Source organism: Mauremys mutica, chromosome 13, assembly GCF_020497125.1.
Source record: "Mauremys mutica isolate MM-2020 ecotype Southern chromosome 13, ASM2049712v1, whole genome shotgun sequence".
In the NCBI taxonomy this organism is placed as follows: Eukaryota; Metazoa; Chordata; order Testudines; family Geoemydidae; genus Mauremys; species Mauremys mutica.
Genome location: NC_059084.1, coordinates 43,762,031 through 43,777,540, shown reverse-complemented (window position 1 = coordinate 43,777,540; position 15,510 = coordinate 43,762,031). Strand labels below are relative to the sequence as shown.

Sequence of the window (15,510 nt, the reverse complement as noted above, 5' to 3'; positions counted from 1 at the left end):
TTGAATTGCTAGATCAAAGAGACCTATTTTTATAAAACCATCCTCACTGCCATTAATTATATTCCAATCATTTAATTCTTTATCAATTTTCCAGGGATCAATGTTAGGCTAACCAGCCTATTTAACTAGGTGATCTCACTTTCCATATTTGAATATTGTCACAATATTAGCAGCCTTCTAGTCTTCTGGAATTTCCCTTGGATTCCAAGATTTATTAAAAATTAACATTATTGAGCCAGAGACTTCCTTAGCCAACTCTTTTAGGACTCTTGGGTGCAAGTTATCCAAGTTTACTGATGTAAAAATCTTTATCACTATTAGATAATGTTTAGCATCATCCTTCATTACTAAAGGACTGGAAAGTAGTTCAGCATCCTCACAAAAACATTATCGAACTTCTTTCCAAATTCAGAACAGAAATATTTGCTAGGATTTCTTCTGTTCCTAATATACTTTAAAAAGTCCTTATTTTCTCTAGTCCTACCATTTGTGTAGTTTTCCCTGATGTCTTTAGCTTTCCTTATCAGTGTTCTACACATCATAGTTTTTATTTTATATTGATTGTGCTTACTTCCCCTTTTTACATTTGTTCTATGTTGCATTTTTTCTATTGCTGCATTCAATTCACCACTCAACCATAATGGGCTTTTAGCTAAGGTTATCTTCTTTCTTTTGAGACATAATGCTTTACTGATTGATTTAACGTAAGTTTCAGAAACCTCATATTTTACATCTATAAAGGAATGATCTGTTTATTGCAGAAAAAATGATCTCCACTGAGAAGTTAGGAACAAATTGTAGCAAAGAACTAGAATTAGATTTCTGATCCCTTAGTTGAATTGTTAGAAATTTGACTGCTTTGGAAATTGAAGCTATGCAGTTTGTCAAGACACAAGCCAACAATTGCTTATCTAAGGAAGTATCACAGTGGAACAGCTGAACATGAGCCATTCTGGAAAAAACACTAGTTTCACTTTTCATTCTTACTCACGGTCCGTAATCGTTCACATATCTGAATGTACTCACTCAGTCTTCAGACTTCACTATGTCCTTTGGGCTGGGAACAATCTCATCAGAGGTGAAAATAGCAATTGCCAGAAACTTCATAGAAATATGGAAAAAACATTTTAGTCTTATATCGACGTCGGTATACTCACTTATTTTGGTAGTGCTTGAAAAGATAATGGAATCTGATTTTAAATGCCCAGAAGAGCTGCACTTGAGACGTTCGTACGCCGCTTTACATTTCATTGCACCAGCTCTGACTTTTTTTATATTAGGCATAATTTTCCAGGCAGCATCTGGAAACAAATTCTACTACCCTTGCAACAAATGCAAAAGTTACTGTACAGATAAGCTCGTGGATTGTAGCGGCTGCTGCATTTTCTTAAAGGCTTTTTTTCCTGCTGTCTTGTGGGTAGTGATCCTTCTTCTGGATGGAAGATATGTTAGCTGCTTCAATAAGGGCATCACAGCATATCAGTATTCCCAGGTAAGATTCACCTCCCTTGAGAGATGAAATAATGTTGCTTTCATTCAGCCAGTTTCTTGAGTTGCTCCAGAATTTAGCCACTTGTGTTTTATATTATGCAGGAAAAATAGTTTCTATTAAAAAAATTAGAGGAAGCCAGGATCTGCCACCAGTTGCTACACAATGTGAGCCGAGGTTTCATTATTTCTTCAGCTTTCTAAAGGGATGCCCTTCCTTGATTGTAGAACTCAGGCAAAGAATAAACAATATATATATGATTACTCGTTACAAAAAAACATCTGAGAGGTGGAAGCTAGACAGTGAGTGCAATTATCTGGATTCATTTCGCTGGGGGTCACAAAATGTACGGAATTCTTTTTCACTAGTTTCTTTTCCTGTATGGATGGGAAATGTCTCGATAACTAAAGGGAAGTTAGTGGTTTTTCATTTCCTGGGGCAATCCCATATGTTTGAGTCCTTGAAGTAATGTAGGTCCAGATTCTCAAAGAGACATGGTGGATGAGGTAATGTCTTTTATTTGATCAACTTCTGTTGGTGAGAGAGACAAGCTTTCAAGTTTACACTGAGCTCTTCTTCAGATCTGTGTAGCCCGAAAGCTTGTCTCTTTCATTAGCAGGACTTGGTCCAATAAAAGATATTCCCCCACCCACCTTTTCTCTCTTATATCCTGGAACCAACGCAGCTAAACAACTCTGTAAAGAGATTGTTAAATGTATTCAGGCACCTTTGAGGAGCTGGGTGGGTCCTCTTTGTCAGCTTTTGTTTGCATATTCCAGGGGAGTTAAAATGCCTTATTTCCAGTCTGAATTTCTCTGTCTTCTATTTCTGGCCTTTGGATTTTGTTAGGCTTTTCCCTGCTAGATTGAAGAGCCCATTCTGAAATATTTGTTCCCCAGGTAGGTACTTACAAGTGTGATCAAATCACTCCTTAATCTTCTCTTTGATAAGCTAAATAGAGTGAGCTCCTGGAATCTCTCACTATAAGGCATGTTTTCCAATCCCTTAATCATTTTTATGGCTCTTCTCCAAACCCTCTCCAATTTATCAAAATTTGTCTTGAATTGTGGGCACCAGAACTGGACATAAGATAACAGGAGCGGTTGCACCAGTGCCACATACAGAGATATAATAACCTCTCTACTCCTATTCGAGATTCCCCTGTTTATGCAGATAAGGAAGCCAAATGTAATGGTCTCTTCTGGCCTCAAGTCTATGATGATCATTGTAGCTAAATATAAATAAAAGGATTTGTCCTCTAGACCCTTCTGGTGAGATATAAACAAGTTATAAAGAAAAAGTCTAATGTAAGTAACAGGTTTTAACATATTGATTTTTTTTCAAAGATTTCTGGACTCGTTATCATTGTTCTTGTTGTCTTGATCGGTTTGATATACAAGTGCTGCTGCAAAAAGGGCTACAGGGGAAAGATAACAGTGGATGAAGCTGAAATCGAGAATCTAGCAGAGCAAAAAGCTCATGAGTATATTTTAAAACGGAAGGAAGAGGCTATCTGGCAACTCCTAAACGATGAACACTTAGCTGACCCAGAAACAATTTTGGAATCTATTGACAAGAAATCAGTATATCGTATAATAGATAGAGTTTGTAACATTTCAAGAGAAGGCTCAGGTGACCAAGGAGGAATGGCCAACAGTTCACCTCAAGGGACCTCCAGTCAGTTACCTCAAGAGACCTCCAGTCCGTTACTTGAAGAGACTTCCAGTCCATCACCTCAAGAGATACCAGAAAACAAGTTGTTCAAGGGTATGCATTTTTCTGTATTTTAATATGACACCACAGAAAGTCTGGTAACTGATTAATATACCAGTAATAACACCAAACCATGACTACACAGCAACTGCAATCTACTAAATGCACAAATACCAAAGTGGAAAATAAGGAAGGACATGCATCCCCAGCAGTTCTGCTCCTCCAGCCTCCCCCTGCAGTTCTTGGCTTCCTCTCCCAGACTAGGGGGGCTGTAGTGGGTTCCCCTCCCCCATTCCAGGCTGGGGAGGGTGGCTCCAGGGGCTCTTCACCCTCCTCTGCCTGGCTGGAGCTCCAGGGAGGGCAAAGTGGAGGAGCTGTCCTGTCCTGTTGTTCACAGGAGGAGAGGAGGAAATGGCAGTGGAGCCATCTTGAATTGTTGAGCTCTTAAGGTCCCTCTTCCCCTCCCATGAGAATGGTGTCTGGATGCCAAGGGAGTGGGGAGAGGGAGAGAGCTCTGAGTGCAAAGTTCCAGATTCATAGCAGCACTACAGCTCTGCTGGATGAGATTTCCTGAGGTATGTGTAAACATGTGACACAGGGTTCAAATGTGTAAGTCTTACAACTCAGGTGTGAGAACTGAAGTGTCTGAGATCTCCAGTCCTCCATTTCACGAGGTCTCCAGCTCTTCACCATAAGAGATCTCCAACCCTTCACCTCAAGGGTTTTCCAATTCTCCACTTCAAGAGGTCTCAATACCTTCATCTCAAAGGATCTCCAACCTTTCACCTCAAGAGGTCTCAAAACTTTCATCTCAAGGAACTACAGAGTTCTGATTTCTAATAGTCATGTAATCTATAAGGGAAAAGCTACAACACAACCTCATAACCTGCTTCTCTCAATTTCAGAACAGCAGAAATGGAAAACAAAGAGAAATTAAAATGAAGGCTGATTAAAACTCTGTCCATATCTAGTTAAACAATGGCCATAGGGTGACCACTCATCATTAAATGTCTTCCGATGGCCAAGTACGTTTTTGAAATGTAAATAGAAGTTTTCTTCTGTTCAGGAAGAAAATCCGAGAGACTGCCAATAATCCGCTCAAGATGCCTGCAGCTGTTAAATAATTCAAATACAAGCAAACGTGGCTCATCTGTTTTTCACATGCACTAGATTTGGTTTAGAATTTACGTTCATATTTTTACGTGCAAGGCATTTAAAAATAAAGGCCCCACTCTGAAACTCAACCCTTGTCTCACTGGTTTGGTTTGGCTTGAATGATCTCACTCAAGGAACAACACACATAGTCAAATTCATGGAATAGCCAAAAGCTGATTACAATGCCCAGAGCAGGTGGGTTGGACTAGTCTGAGCCCAGTCCTCACTCAGCTATACTGGCCAGGGGGAGTTAACTTACACTGCTGGAGTGTGGGAGGCAGTGTAGCCTAATGGATAGTGCACAGGGATGCAAGACACCTGGGTTCTAATTCCAGCTCTGCTACTGGCCTGCTGGATGACCTTGGGCAATTTGCTGCATCTCTCTGTTCCTCAGTTTCCCCATGTGCACAATGGGCATAATGCTACTGACCTAATGCACCCATAATGCACCCTTTATAAAGTCCTTTGAGACCCATGAATGGAAAGCACTACACAAGAGCTAGGTTTTATCCTTATCACAGTAGGAATTGGTTTTTCCTGTGCCACAGAAATCTTAGAGATTTCACCAAATTTCACCATCAGGCGAAATCTTGAAATTTTTCTCCAACCAAAAATCTGGGGAAAATTATTGCTTCATGTCGATTAAAATGTATCAGACATTTCAAAACATTTTGTTTCAATTTTAACCATTTTACATTTTAAACCTTTTTTCTATTATAGTTAGCTTCCATTCAGAAATGTATCTGAATTGCCTGAAAATGTCACATTCCAGTTTCTCTGTCATGTACACTTGTCACAGAATGTGGGGGAGTCAGGGCCCTGCACCCCCCCACTTCCTGCAATTCACTGTGACTCTCAGCCAGCCAGTAAAACAGAAGGTTTATTTAGACAACAGGAACACAGTCCAAAACAGGGTTTGCTGATACAGACAACAGGACCCCCCTTTAGTTAGGTCCATCTGGAGGCCCCGAGGAGGCCACAGCCCTGTTGATCGGGGTGGCCCTCTCCATTTCCCAGCCAGCTCCCAACCTGAAACTCCCTCCAGCCTCTCAGCTTTCCTTCTGCTCCTCTCCAACCCCCCTCCTGGGTTCTCATGTTACATGCTCAGGTGTCCTCCCTTCCTCAATGCCGGCAGTCCCAGCCAAACTCCCCTGCAACCTTCCCAGGTCAATACTCCCCACTCAGTATTCAAATAACACATCAAGAACATTCCCACTTTGTCACAACACTGGTCTATATTTGTATGCCACCCCCACACAGTGTGGGGCTCTGCCACCCTGTGGTGGTGGCATGACCACCTAGACATCGATGAGAGCACTACAACCTAGGTTGAAAATCTTTTAGTTCAGGTCGTAATGGCCCCTGTGCTAGGATCCAGACAGATGGAAAGACTGTGCGTTACATATTAATAGATTTGTAGATTTCCCAGTCACATAGGCCACTGGCCATCTGTTTCTCTTCTCTGATTGGATGAGTGTAGCTCCCAGAAGCAGTGTTCTGCCATGAATACTCAGTGATGAGATCGAAATTCACTTTCCCTACACGTTCCTCTCTAGAATGGAAGATAATCTCAAAGGGCAATCAGATTCAAAACACAGAGGATTTCCCTCTGGGCAAAACTTTAAAGTTACAAAAAGAAAACCAGGAATACACCTCCCTCTCAGCACAGAGAAAATCACAAGCCAAAATAAAAGTAAGCTAATGCATTCCCTTGCTAGTACTTACTAATTCTAATGGATTTTGATTGCTTGCTTTCTTGATCTGTCTCCGGCAAGCACCCAGAACAGACAGAACAAAGCCTCCTATCCACCCCAGATTTGAAGTATCCTGTCCCCTTATTGGTCCTTTTGGTCAGGTGCCAGCCAGGTTACCTGAGCTTCTTAACCCTTTAAAGGTAAAAGGATTTTGTGCCTCTGGCCAGATAGGATTTTATAGTATTGTATACAGGAAGGTTGTTACTCTTCCCTTTATATTTATGACAGCCCCTATTTAGCTGGGCACTGCACAGACCCTGACTGAGATCAGGGCCCCGTTGTTACATGCATTGCACAGACCCCTATATGCATTTAGATTGTTTTGAAATACAGTCTGAAAAATCCCTGTATGTTTTTTATAAATAAAATGGTATGGGTTGATTTTTAAAATTTATGTTTATTGGAAGTATTGTACAATTTTTTTCCTATGCCTGGTTAAAAACTAGGTTGGTTTGCTGTATTTTTTACACTTTGGTTTTATTGTGAAAAAGTTTGCTTGTGCTGCACCCATGTGGTGGAAGCGGAAATTGCGCTTGTTTACATTAGTTGTTTTTCAGCTGATTATGTGTAAAGGTTTTGAAATATACATATGCAGGGGTTTAAAAACTAGTTTTGCTTGCTATTGTTAGGAAAAACACACACGGGTTTATGTTTTAAAAGCATCTTTCTTATGAGTATTGGCAGATTTATCAAGTGTTATTCTGCAAGAAGAAAGATCGGAGGGGAGGGCTTTGAAAAGGGCCAAGTAAACTTTGTCTAAAGCAGCTGCAGTTTCCAAGGGTGGGAACAAAGAAACCATTTCCCCTGGTTCTGAGGAGCCCAGAACATCCAGAGCCTTTATTATACAGAACGACCCATCATTAAAAAGAGCTCACATCCCGGTAGCAGTTGTACTATCCGGGGACGTGGGTAAGCGACACAAAGAGGCCAAAACCTCCGATTCTGAACAGCTCAAAGCCTCCACTGCACATAAGAAACCAACTTTAAAAAGGGCAAACAAACCGGTGACAGCAGCAGTGTCTAGGGCTGGGCGTGAGCAGGGCCAAAGATTCAACCCCCCTGATTCTGATCAGCCAAGAGCCATTGCTACAAATAACAACCCACCTGCTGGTTTTGTTGCATCAGTTGCTGTTTGTAATGAGCTGTTTCGTACTTGTGCGTCTCTTAGGCGTTTAATGGATAAAAAGTTTTCAAAGTTACATCTTGAGGCATTTCAAAAACAGCCTTCTCCAGAAGAAAGGGAGGCTTTAGACCAAAAGAATAACAGAGACACATGCGATGATTGTAAAATTGGAGAAAGCAGTGAAGGGTGAAGGGTGGCTGTGACTAAACATGAAACCTAAAAATGTAAATGGGGCTGAGAAAAGAAGTGGGAAAGATCTAAAAGACTCAGGAGGTTTTGGGCAATGAAATTTTAAAAGGCCAGAGCGTTTTTAAGGAGGGAAATGGACATAGACCCCCCTATCCCCTCGTCTGACGGTGCAGGCAGGGCTGGCTCCAGGCACCAGCTCAGCAAGCAGGTGCTTGGGGTGGCCAATGGAGAGGGGCAGCACATCTGGCTCTTTGGCGGCGGGTCCCTCAGTCCCTCTGGGAGTGAAGGACCTGCCGCCGAATTGCTGCTGAAGAATAAAGCGGCGGCGGTAGAGCTGCTGCAGATCGCCATCGCGACTTTTTTTGTGTGTGTGCGCGCACTGCTTGGGGCAGCAAAAATCCTGGAGCCGGCCCTGCTCAGAAGCAACCCAGGAGCAGCCCAAAGCAACTAGGGGTTACCAGGGAATTAGGACCTAAAAGTTTTTAAAAACAATAAAATGTCTGTGGGGACCCTGGTTACAGGTCTGTACTTAAAGAGATTCAACCTCTGTGTCATTCCAAGACAACATAACCTGTGCAACCTTGAGTGTATTGCCAGTTACACACAAAACTAAGATGCAGTAAAGGCTGATAGTGTGTATCAGTAATTTAGAGTAAACTATATTAGAAGGAATTTGTAATTACCCCAAAAGAAAGCACTGGAAACCAGGAAATTGACAGTTAAGGTGAAACTAAAAGGGAATACAAGGCACTAGGACCATTTCCTGACATTTTGGAATTGATTGGGTGTGATTTTCAAAACTTGCCATGTTAGATAAATACAGACAGACAGTCAAGGCTGAATCCCCACTCTGGAACTTTGAGTGCAGAAGGTGGGGGCCCCCAAGGACTCTAAAAATTAACACTGGCCACTCCAGGCTTGTATTAAACTCCCAAGGTTACAGGTTTTTTCTGACCTTGGATTGGTAAATGCTGCCACCACCCAAGTGCAAAACCCCTCTGGGAATCCAGGAAGGCGCTTGGGAATTCTTCCCTGTGGGGTACCCTCAAGCCCTTTCACCTCCGACTACGGGGAAGAGCTGAGAAAGAAACCAAAGGAAATCAGCTGTTGCCACCAGATAATTAAATAACGTGCACAAACCTCTTCGGACACAAAAGTCCAACCCTGTTCTTAAAAAAAGGGAAATTTTATTAAAAACAAAAAGAAAGAAAACATCTGGAACACAGACCGAAACCCTTGGATCATAAGAACAATGAAAAATCAATTGAGTTCTTAAAAGGAGAATTTTAATTAAAGAAAAGGTAAAGGAATCACCTCTGTAAAATCAGGATGGTAAGTACTTTACAGAATAACAGAAGATTCAAAACCACAGAGGATTTCCCCTCTAGGCAAAACTTTAAAATTACAAAAACAGGGATAAATCTCTCCCTTAGCACAGAGAAAATTCACAAGCTAAAACAAAGGACAATCTAATGCATTTCTTTCTATTACTCACTATTTCTGCAATATTAGATGCTTAGTTTCGATATGTTTTAGGAAGATGTATTTTTCCTGCCTTGTTCCCTTGTTGACTCCAGGAGACACAGGTCAAAAAAACTTTCCCCCACAGATTTGAAAGTATCTTCTCCCCTTATTGGTCCTTTTGGTCAGATGCCACCCAGGTTATCTGAGCTTCTTAACCCTTTACAGGGTAAAGAGAAATTAACCCTTTATAGGGTAAAGAGGGATTTTATGCTACCCTTAGCTGTATGTTTATAACAGGGGCTTTGTCATATATAGGTGCCTATTACTCTCCACCCTCTGCCCCGATTTTTCACACTTTCCATCCTGTCACCCTAGCTGCGAGGAAGGCAGAAAACTCCCTGGTCCTCCACCAAATGGGAGAAAAAATACATTTCTGACCTCCAAATGGGCAATGGACTAGACCTGCAGCATCTGCCCAGCCAGGTTCCCATTCCTAGCTCAGGATGGGAAGGGTGGGGCTGCTGGAACAACATTAAGAGGGTCCAGGTGGCCCCCACTCTGGGTTAAATCCTTGGAGCTGGGACATGCTGGCCAATCTGCACCCTCGTCCCTAGCTGGCCAGTGAGTGCCAGAGACTGCCGGGGGGAGGAGCTACCTAGTGTCCATTAGCGTGTCCCCCTTCACTGCTGGCCCCATCAAGTTCCCCCCACCTGTTAACGCAGGTGCCAGTAATTCCAGCACAGTCAGCCTTGGACAAGCCAGGCCTCTTGCCTGAGCCAATCAGAAGCTATTGTATAGACACGTGGTAGAATTGCATTTCCCTGAACCAATCATAGTGTGCCACAAGGCTTGGCTATAGACCGCTGTCTTATTTCATAAATGCCTCTCTGGAAACAAAGGAATGAAAGCCAAATACGATACCTAACACAAGTTTATGTAGAAATATGACAGCCTGAAAAAAATTAGTGTAAGCTTGGTTTTTAAAGTTTTACCTAAAGGAAAACAGCTCTAAACCCGTATTCATTGTAAACACTAAAAACAGCTTTAGAATTACACACTTCTGCAAAACACACACATGGAGGTTAATTTAAAAGAGAAACCAGCTTCTATAAAACAGTTGATAACATTTTTACAAGACATGTGCAGGCTACTTCTCCGCCACGTTTCCCCCCCCCTAAATTTTTAAAAACCTAAATGCTGTTAAAACAAATCAAGTTTTAACAAACAAACTTTTAAAAGTTGAACATGAATAAAAAACCAGTATAGGTCTTTTTTGACTGAGATGAGAAATACTGTAACATAACAAAAAGATCTGTCTTTACAATCAAATCAATATTTTGTAAAGATACAGCTAAGTAAAAAATGTTTAATATACATTACCCTAGCCTTTCAAATCATAGCATTAGCTTAATTTTAAAGTGATGCCTACAAAAAAAACAAAACCCACAGCATAATCAAACAAACATTTTTCTGCTTGTAAACTGTAAAGGAAGTTTTAGATGGCAGGGTAGAATATACAAATCCTCAACTGAAGGAGTTTACAGTGAAATTTTATTTAAAGCACAGAGGGAAATCTTACTATTGAGAACCCATATTTACATATGTGTTTCAATTAAAAAATAAAGTTGAAAAAGAGAAAAGCCATGCATGAGCATGAAGGAATTCTAGCAAAGAGAGAGAGCTGAGCATGGGGTACAATGGAAGGAGCATGATTTCCCATGGTCCCTACTGCTTTTTAAAAAATTGAACACCAAAATGTCACCATCTGGGAGTGATCAGTTCAGGCTCTCTGCAAACTCAGGCAGAGGCCACTATATTGTGTACACCTTTTCAAGATTTTCTTCCCAACAATGATGCACTGAACTGCTATCTGAATAATCACAAGTTAGAAATAACACAAGCTCCAAAGTTCAAAGCAACCTGAACTCTGGGTTTTCATTCTTTAATATATTTAGTAAGACTTAAAAAAAATCTGACCATTTCTAACATCTCAGTTCTGTGCTCAGGTATTCTGCTGGTGATTTGAGTGAACACAGACTATCAGGAGAAGAAGAGGAAGAGAGAGAGGAAGAAGAAGAAGAAGATCTGAATGTTTTAATGTAATCTCCTCACTTCTGTTTTCAGCAGAGATGGACTCAGGAGGCAAAATCCAGATCCCAGTTTCCCCAGAATTCAGACTGGAGATTTTAATGCATCCCCTTAACATGGAGGGACAGCAATGTCTCCAAGGTTGCACTGAGACATGGATTTGAGTGGGGATTGTTGAGACAAGCTAGCTGCCATGTTTCAATATTAAACTTTTTCTGACCTCCCCCAAAGGGACACAGATCTGAGGTTTTCACTCAGCCCATCACAGAGAGAGGGGCTGCAAGGATGTTTCAATCTGGAATTGGGGAAGTTCAAAACCAAGCAAATGATCTGCTGACATAAAGTAGCCAGAAAACACTGAAATCAATTCCACACTTAATTTCTATAACTAGAGTGGAACAGTCAGAATATACCAGTGAGACTGGCCCATGGTCCTAGAAACCAAACTGGGCTAAGATATTCATGAGGAACTAGTGATTTGAGGATCCCAACTTTAAATACCTTGAAAGTGCTTGATTTCCAGAAGCCAGGTCCCCAGAACTTTCAGAAAATCCAATATCTCTCTCTCTCTCTCTCTCTCTCTCTCTCTCTCTCTCTCTATCTATCTATCTAATAAATTAACACAAATGCATGTTTATTTCAGAAATGCTCCACAGAGATCCAGCTTTTTATAGGTATAAATCACCCCTTAAGTGAATTGCCCAAATGAATCTGAGGAATATCTGCACCAGAGCTCTTGCAGTCTTCATCAGCCTCTTCTTCTTTCTTCATTACAAAGAAAGTTTGGAGAGTTTGCGGGCTAGAGAAAATTGTTCTTGGCAAGTTAAATTTTACCATGTCAGAAGCCAACTCTACACTTAATGAGCCCCAAGAGGTCCACTTACAATCTCAACTTCCTGAGAAGTTAGCTGTTTTCATTTCCTTTAGAACAATTATTTCTCCATGAGTTGTACCAGCTGGTATATATCCCCCAGTGTTCCAGGTGTTTTTCTTTTCTGGGACAGAATAAGGAGCAAGCTGGGTAAAGTCAGCTACTGAAAATATTCCCAGCTTATTTTGTTAAGAGCTTTAGTGAGATGCCTATTTCTGAATGATATTTGAAGATGAGTCTCCCACCAGCAAGGATTCCTAGGTTATCAGTTTATTTATTTATTTGTGTGTGTGTGAAATAGATTTTATTTAATGTATCTATTTATTTTGTGTGTATGTTTGTGGTGTGTGAGAAATAGATCATTGGCTTTTTAACAGGTAGGACTTGTGTTTGGAAAATATATCTCAGTTAGAGTGTGCATATGTTCAAAGCTAAATTATCAATATGTTATATTGTGATTTCCCTTTTATATAATTAGATTGTTGTTAGGAATGTAGGATGACAGATTATTTCCTCAGTTATCAGTCGAAATCTGAAAGTGGTGAGAACATGCATGGTACCATCACTGAATCTATCTATCTATCTATCTATCTATCTATCTATCTATCAGTAATGGTACATTATTATAATACCAGATGATGGAACCTGACCTGGTCATTCCTGTGGAAACATCTACTTTTTAAAATTAAGGAAAAAATATAAATATAAACTCACCATCTTACAGACATGTATCAGAGGGATAGCTGTGTTAGTCTGGATCTGTAAAAGCAGCAAAGAGTCCCGTGGCACCTTATAAACTAACAGACGTTTTGGAGCATGAGCTTTCGTGAGTGAATATGAATCCAACGAAGCGGGTTGTTAATTAAGTCTATAAGGTGCCACAGGACTCTTTGCTGCTCTTACAGACATGCTCATTGTACATCTTTGGAAGGTCCTGGCAGAGGGAACGTCAGCCATGGCTGGGAAGAAGAATGATTGGTGAGAGAAACCATATTGAACACAGCCTGTACCTTGCTAGATTAAGTTTTAGACTTTTAGATGCATGTTTTCACTTTTATTTCCTGGTAACCCTTTCTAACTTTACCTCTTATTCTTGAATTCACTTAAAATCCCATCTTCCTTTGTTGATGAACTCATTTCACTGAACTATAAACCAACTCAGAGCCGTGTTTAAATAGAAGGGTGTATTTACCCCAGTTATGTTAATAAGCTGTGATGTGCTTTTGTGTCTTTAGTGGAACAAACACACTTTATTATTTCTCCAAATGGCTCAGGAGGGCTGGGCACTTCAGGGCACGTAGTTTTGGGAAAATTCAGGCCTGGAGTCACCTCACTGGGTGTAACCATGGCTGGTGGAAGCTGCAGTGGGGCTGCAACTAGGGTGGTCTAAGCACAGACACTCATGGTGTGACCTGCATACTGGTAGGCTGGTTGTGAGCATCCCAGGCTGGGAGCTACAGCAGCAAAGCATCATGAGGCATCCAGGTGGCAGGATAAGTGTGACACAACCACTCAATATAGTCATATTGGCCCCCCCAACCATAACTCGCAATTGGAAGTAAATTACCATTAACCCAATTTTTTAGATTGGGGAGTAACTGAGTCACAGAGATATCAAAGTCTCATGGTGTCCAGGGCCCGTATTCCAGCCCCTCTCCCCTTGTGTACTATCGCAATGTTTAGTACAGATGATGTTGATGGCTCTCTCTCCCTTCTTTCCTGGAAGGCAACAAGGTATGGTGCTGGCCAACCAAAGCTCCGTGAGAGAATTTGTCCTTCTGGGGTTCCCTCACCTGCATCACCTGGACTTCCTGCTCTTCCTGGTGCACCTGATGATTTACCTCCTGACACTTGCCGGGAATGTGTTGATCATTGCCATCACCTGGGCTGACCACCGCCTCCACACCCCCATGTACTTCTTCCTCAGGAACTTCTCCTTTCTTGAGATCTGTTTCACCAGCGTCATCGTCCCCAAGATGCTGGCCAATTTCCTCTCAGAGGACAAGACCATCTCCTTTGCCGGCTGCATCGCCCAGGCCTTCTTCTACCTCTCCCTGGGAGTCTCTGAGTTCCTTCTCTTGGCAGCTATGTCTGTGGACCGCTACGTGGCCATTTGTTACCCACTGCACTACATGGCCATCATGAGCGGCAGGGTCTGCACTTTCATGGTGCTTACTTCTTGGTTTGGTGGCTTCTTCTTCATCATTGGCCTCATCATGATGATCTCCCGGCTCTCCTTCTGCGGCCCCAACGTCCTGAACCATTTCTTCTGTGACCTGGGGCCCCTCGTCAGCCTCTCCTGCTCCAACACACACCTGGTGGAATCAATGGACTTCCTGGTAGCAGCTGTTGTTTTACTGGGTTCTTTGTCCATCACCGCGGTCTCCTATTCCTACATTGTTGCTACCGTCATCCGCATCCCCTCAGCCAAAGAGCGACGTAAGGCCTTCTCCACCTGCTCCTCGCACATCACCGTCCTGAGCATCTTCTATGGCAGTTGCATCTTCATGTATGTCCGTCCGAAGCAGCGTGATGGACTGGATATCACCAAAGGGGTGGCCATCGTCAACACGGTCATCACTCCCATGCTCAACCCCTTCATCTACTCGCTGAGGAACAAGCAGGTCATACAGGTCTTGAAAGACACTCTGTGCTGGATAAAATAGATAGTGCTGCATATGGGGAAAATAATGATTCAGAAGGTTTGGAAGGGGGTTTAATTAATACACTAAGGCCTGGTCTACACTAAAAAGGGGGTTCGAATTAGGGTACGCAAATTCAGCTACGTGAATAGCGTAGCTGAATTCAAAGTACCCTAATTCGAACTACTCATCCGTCCAGACGCGGCGGGGTCAAACTCCGCGGCTCCCCCGTCGACTCCACCTCCGCCGTTTGCAGTGGTGGAGTACCAGAGTCGACCACGGCGCTTCCCGAGTTCGAACTATCGCGTCTAGATCAGACGCGATAGTTCAAACTCCGAGAAGTCAAACTCACCGCGTCGACCCGGAAGGTAAGTGTAGACTAGCCCTAAAATGTACTCAAAGTCTTTGAGATTCATGAGAGATTAGGGAGGTGCTTAATTAATAAACTGAAATGTGCTTCAGACTTTGATATGCACTGGATTACAGGGAGGACTTAATTAATACAACGAAGTTCAGCCAGAACTTCAGGATGTGCCTGAGGGTAGTCGTGGCTTCCAACTCCCAGCCAAGTTAGAGAAAGTTGGAGGAACAGTTCTACAGCAGGTGCCCACTAATTCAGCTTGAATTCTTCTGAAGGATTAGCTGTGCTTCCCTTTGCTATAATGCAGCCTTCTCTTGGTCTGTCTGACCTATAGATGAGTGACACAAACAGGACAACACAAGAATGCTTTCACTTAAAGCTAAACTTTACTCGTATCAAGCACTTACACACGTCTGCAACAAGTTAGTAAAACACCGCAAACCCTTGATAATTACCCCAAAGCTGAGTGTGGCTTTCGTGTGATACAGCAGCAGCCCATCTGCCGCTGGGGAACACAAGATACATCCAGAGAGAGAGGCCAGTCCCAAAACGAGTCCCACCTGTCTCAAGCTATTTCCTCTTATTTATACAATAGTAATTAAAGAAACCTTGTTAAGTAAGCAGTTTCAAGCAAGAGGTTCCTTCTGATTATTGATTAACC

At 42.1% G+C, this 15,510-nt stretch overlaps 1 protein-coding gene across 1 annotated transcript; it reads left to right on the top strand.

The window, feature by feature from the left end:
• The first annotated feature begins 13,582 nt into the window (after positions 1-13,582).
• Positions 13,583-14,512, top strand: LOC123348439 (olfactory receptor 49-like). Its single transcript, XM_044985971.1, has one exon. The coding sequence runs from the start codon at positions 13,583-13,585 to the stop codon at positions 14,510-14,512; it is 930 nt and encodes a 309-aa protein (XP_044841906.1).
• Positions 14,513-15,510: the final 998 nt, after the last annotated feature.